Below are 6000 nucleotides of genomic sequence, written 5' to 3'. Positions count from 1 at the left end.
ATGTCCCAACATTTAAGGATGCTGGAAGAAGTTCTTCCATGTCAATCATGAAGTTTTCAAATTGTTAGCAGAAGCATCTAGAGCCCTGAACACAATTCAGCAGTGGGGAAGGCAAGTTCAACCACTCACACCAGCAAAGGCTCCAGCAAAGGCTAGCTCACTTCCAACTAGAAGCCTTTTTTATCATTTTATCTCCCTGAGGTTATGCTACAGGCGAGTGGGGAGGGCAGCTGGTCTGGCTGAGAGTCACATGTAGCCCTTGTGTTCAAGAGAAAGCAGGTTCAGTCCTCTTCAAAGTAGACATAGCAGCAGACATTCCTCCTCTTGTGTTCTTTTCAATGTAAGAAATATATTTCAGTTCTTAGAACTTAGCTGATAGTTTATATTGAGGGATACCAGAGCTATAAAACATTCACTACAAAAAGATATGTATGTTTGTAGTGGTACTTCTATGGCACACATCTATGTGAGAGGCAACAGGGCACTGAACAGAGGGGGAGTGCCAGAGGAATGATACACCATAGGTAACAAGGGCAGGTCACAATAGTTCCTATTGTGTGGACTGAGTGATATGATATAGCTTGAGTATATAAATCCAAGAGAGACATTTAAATAATGGATTAGATGACTGGCTTATTTACTCTTGCAATCCATGAATACATATTTTGTTATGCATGGCTCTCACTGAAAGACATTATTGTGAGTCCCACTTTCTAAATGTGATAATTCATTGCTGTGACAGTAGCAATGGTTCATTAAAGATCTCATAACTCACTGGTGCTTCCTCATAACAGAATGTCAGGCTGCTCAGGGTGGTCTCTGTGAGATCAGGGCTGGAATGCAGGAGGCACAGCTTCTGAAGGGGAGCGAAGGGAAGGCTTAGAGAGTGGTGGTGGGTTGGTGATAGGAGCTGTTTTTTCCCGGGTTTGGACCGGGAGAAGAGAACATGTTATGTATGCTCCCCCTCCCACCCCCGCCCCCGACACCCCATTACTCCTTTGCCCCTGCATAGCAGTTGAAAGCAGGGGTACATCATTTGAGGGGAGAGGGCTGACATACATAACATTAAATTGTAGATGGATAAAAAGTAACTTACAGGGAAGTCTTTCACCTTCGGGTTCTCACTTCGGGGTAATGAGTGACATCATAGGCAATTCGAGCTTTGCTCTTGTCATCAATGTCATGTCACTAAAAACACCTCAGGGAGAAACATCCATGTAATTCCCTGTTACCCATTAATATTTCTATGTGTAACAAAGAAGAGGTTACACATCTGTCATCCACTCCATATAATACAAATGCACACAACTCAATGAATGAGCAATTATATAAACTATTGCCGTATACACTGTCTCCAAGGCCTTTCTTTCTTTTATACTCTTTGTTAAAAGCCTTTATTGGTTTTATAAACAGCAAGAATGCACAAAAAGACAACACAGACACAATCATTTAGATCATACCAGTGTATGTATTTAAAAAAATGGCAGATGTTGTTGTTGTGATAAGCAATATTAGTAAATAATCAGAAATGCAATAGTGATTTGTAAAGTATATGACTAATGAAGATGAGTTATTAATGTGTATTATTCGACTGAGTTCACATATTTGTAAATAAATATGAAGGTTTTGCTATTTTCTATAAAGAAGGCTATCCTTGTGTTCCAAAACGTATAATGTACGTCTACTTTACCTGTTTGCAAAGGAGAAGTGTGCTAAATTTATTTAGGATTGAAGAGTCACTGATTGTTGGTGTTTGAATTTCCTGCTTCCCTTTCTTCTGTGCCCAGTCGTATTCCTCCTACTTAGGAAAAATACGAAATACTTTGGTAAGACAATGCTCTGAACAACAACATAAATTTTTCTTTTCAGTCTCTCTTGTCTCCTTTTCTGAGGGAATGTAGAGCTTGAAGATCACCTGCAGGTTTTAAAGTATGTACCTTGTGTGGATGTTCCTTATGGATGACAACAATCATGAGGAATAGTACGCTAAACAACACTTGCATACAAAATGCGAATATAGGGCAAATGCAAAAGTTCTGATTCCATATAAAAGCACAAATGCATAGAATTTAAGCGCTGCATATTTCTTATAGTTTTTGCCAGAAGAGTGCCAGTTTCACACGAAAAATACTTTTCAAATGTGACTTATGTAGCTTATCAGAAACCCTGTGTTGAATACCCAGGGTGAGAATGTAATTGTGCCTTGTATCAAATGCCACTTCTACTGCGACAGACGGACTACACATATTATACCGTGCTTTTATATTTTTCATTACAGTGAAATGTGTGCTCACTCAGCAAATAGACTGGGAACATTATTCTTCATCTGGGCATCTAGAATGATTCATAGCCATTCTCCGACTCAGTGGTCTTTCTTCCATGGTCTTAGCTTCTCTAGCTCCAGCATTAGTACCTCTTCTGCCGCTCATTTTCTTGACTATACAGTCTGAATTCACTTCCAGGCGAGCCTTCCCATCACAGCTCTCACCTACTGTTTTCCGTTGGGCATCATTCAAACTCAGTCCAATAAACCTCATTGGTTTACACTTGCCTGGGTCATCCTCGCGATCTTTGGTGCTTTTCATTCGGAATCGTCCACTGGCGGTGCTGGGGGGGAGGTCGGGCTGAGAGGTGCTTGCTGTTAAGAATGGGGCCTGAAGGATGGGACCCTTGACTTTAGGAACGCCTGGCTTAAATGGAACACTAGGGACCATCTCATTGGCTTGCTTCCTGGCTACGACATACACGTCGTCATCCTTCAGAGAGGGCGCACTCATGGAGAGTTGCTTGGTGTCCTTCAGTGAGCACGTCACCCGTCTCTTCTCAATCAGTGCCTTTTCTGTCAGTCGCATCTCGTGTAAAATGGCCAGTTCCATTTGAGGCAGGTTTTTGACCCTCTTGGCACGGGGTTCATTGTTCCTATTGATGACACCCGGGAGTGATAATTTTTCTGAAGCCTTCTTGGCCTCGGCTTGCAGCGTCATTATCTTCTGAAGCTGGGCGTTTTTCACTTCCAAAGGGATCTCGAGTGGCGCGAGTTTCACGGGTCGCTTTAACTCCACACTGCCCGTGGTTTTCACCTCAGTTGAGGAGGCAGGCGTCTGTCTGGCAGTCAGGCCACTGGTTTGTTTGCCAGTTCCAGGCACGTGCTCTTCCTGGCTGTTGTTATTCTGTAAACAGCCGGCATTGACCTTAGAATCAGGGTCTCTACATGTTTTTTCTGTTATCTTAAGAGGATGTTTCATGTTTATAAATTGATTGGGATGCACTTCGTCGACCTCAACGGTGCTGCTCTTGAATTTTGAGAGAAGAGTCTTTTCTGCTTCTGGGAGTCGCTGTAAAAAAGCAAACAAAAAAGAGAAACATTACTGGTGCTCTGTAGTCGTCGCACTTTTTTCAGTTCTAATAATTTTAAATGATGTTAAATTTTGCTGAAGAGATGGGCATTCGTTTTCAGCAAGATTAAATATGCATTTGATATATAATACATTGCTAAAAAAAACTTCAGAGAAAGTAGATTTATACACAATGTTCTGATTGTTAAATATAAAAATGGCATAGAAGTCATGGATTTTTTTTAAATAAATACTTTATAAATAAACTTAGAAAACAAAATTGCAAAACTCGGGGGTGCAGTATTGTGAGAAACAGAACATAAATGATGAATCCACTTCATGGAAAGTACGGAAGGAATAGTGCCAGTTATAACAGAATATTAAATCGTGTAGTAATTATTGACGGGGCGAAGCTGCCAGTGCATCAGGTGCAGTGGTACCAGGGCCCAGTTAGGTTAGGGACCCACTTCGGCGAATTAGTAGCTATTTTACTCTCAAAACTGGGGATGGAGTTCCAGTTTCCTTCCTTGTAGAGAGCCCATTCACTCCTTGTTAGGCCACTGAATAATGTCCACTTATAGAAGGTGAAAGGAATGCTCGCAAGCAGAATCCATTCCATTTGCTTAGTATCCAGGGTAAAAAAAATGCTGGCAGGTAGTGCAATTGATAAAAACATCACCACAAACGATTCCCATTAGTGAAAGAGAACTGCTCAGAAATTATGGCATTTACAGCCTTTTAGACAAGACATCCTCAGGGTGGTCTTCCCTCAGAATTGTTGCCTTTTACCACTTGTTCTTGCTGATTCTCTCTGTTGGCCGTAGAACTCTGAGCACTCTACCACTGCTAACCAGTGCTAAAATGCATGAGCTTCTCTCCAAAACATGATGACATTGGTATATACCGGATTGGCATAATTGTTGTACAGGTAGGTCTCTTTTAAATTGGTATACCATATATCCAGGGCCTGCACTTTAAATGCTAATATTGGGCTGCACCACTGATTGTGTCACCAACAGAAGTAGCCTTTAAAACATGTCTTAGGCCTGTCACTGCATTGCCTGTGTGTGCAGTTTACTGCCAGTCTGACTTGGCATTTAAAACTACTTACTCAGCCTTAAACTCTCCTTTTATCACATATAGTTCACTCCTAAGGTAGGCCTTAAGTAACCCTAAGGGCAGGGTGCCATGTAAGAAAAAGGTAGGATATGTGTTTTGCATGTCCTGGTTGTGATAAACAGCCTATTTTGTTTTTCACTATTGTGAGGCCTACTCCTGTTATGGGTTAGCATTGGGAACTCCTTAATACACTTTTAAGCTACAATTCCTGATCACACCGGAGTAGCTTTTTCATATTTCATATGTTTGGAATAGTAACTATAAATCTAACATGCTGGTGAAGTTGGATTGTTTTGTAAACAAAGTAGGGTCCTTGTAGGTAATTAGTCCAGTAGCCAGTAGTGTAGATTATGTAGGTTTATTCGGTTTCAGGTAAGATGGTGCAGCCCCACCGGAAACAGCATCCTGCTGCTCATCCTCACTCATTCCAACTGACCACTCATCCAAACCATGCACTCATGAACATTCTATTACATCACACTCACACAGGCTGAGCAGCAAGGAACTAGGAGACTCAGGATATAACACATGTAACAATACATTTTTGGGGGAATGCCACTTTTAGAAAGGGGACATTTCTCTGCACTTACTGTTCTCTGTGCCTGACAACCTGCCTTCTATACACGCCTGGGGTGGGTAATAGCTAAACTTTGTGCATTCCATCTAGGCAGCCACAACACAGGAAGGATAGGTGTGTCTGAATACCCATCAACATACATCTTTATCTGATGACCTTGCCTGGGCAGGATCGAAGGGAGGAGCTAACCCTTCATTTGAATAGGCAGTGTCCTGTCCCCACACAAGGGACTGATTAGTCCCACAGGTAGTTTGGCAGACTGGACTGAAAGCGAGAGTTGCTTTGATGTCACCCCACATCAAAGGAACTTTTGGGTATAAGGACTGGGTCTCTGACCCTATTTAATCAGACACTACTGGACTTGTAGCTGAAGTTCTGCCAGAAAAACTGCTGCGCTGCTTTAAGGACTCAACTGGACTGCTGATCTGGAAGACCTGCTTTTCTGTTTCTTGCCCTGCTGCCTGCTGCTGTCTGACTCTGCTGAAGGAGAGCTGGACTCTGCCTTCATTCCAAGTGATCTCCAAGGGCTTGTTGGCTTGTCTCCTATTGCTTGAGACTCAGTAATGTCAAAGTCTCTACCCCTGCACCTGTGCCTGGCTCACTTGAAGTAGCCAAGATACTTGCAACATGAATTTCAATGCATGATCTGCCTGTATGTAGCAGAACTGACACATCAAACCCAGTTGCAGGAGTAAAATCGGCACATTGCCTCGGAATCAGCGTTTTGCCTCCAGAGTTTGACGCATCGGACAGCTCATTGCCGCCACAGCAGCTTGGTGAGATCGATGCATCCCCTAGACTGCATGACAGAATCTGGAGCATTGCTCGATGCCTCACAACTATAGCACCTGTCTGCGGAAATGGCGCATCACCTTCACTGTGTGGACAGGATCGACTCATCCTGCATCTGTGGGCCTCGACATTGACACATCTCCCTTTTTGCGCCCAGAAAAGGTACTTTGTTCACTG

General features: G+C 42.7%; 1 protein-coding gene across 1 annotated transcript in view; it reads right to left on the bottom strand.

The window, feature by feature from the left end:
• Window positions 1-1385: 1385 nt before the first annotated feature.
• Window positions 1386-6000, bottom strand: part of LOC144827106 (uncharacterized) — a 124662-nt gene continuing 120047 nt past the window's right edge. The window contains exon 2 of the mRNA XM_078685545.1: window positions 1386-3335. Coding sequence (XP_078541671.1) covers window positions 2316-3335 — 1020 coding nt within the window. The 3' untranslated portion in view covers window positions 1386-2315. The remainder of the gene's footprint in view (window positions 3336-6000) is intronic.

This window comes from Lissotriton helveticus, chromosome 4_1 (genome assembly GCF_964261635.1).
Source record: "Lissotriton helveticus chromosome 4_1, aLisHel1.1, whole genome shotgun sequence".
NCBI classification, from domain to species: Eukaryota; Metazoa; Chordata; class Amphibia; order Caudata; family Salamandridae; genus Lissotriton; species Lissotriton helveticus.
The sequence above is the reverse complement of the archived record's forward strand: the minus strand, read 5'-3'. Positions and strand labels throughout refer to the sequence as shown.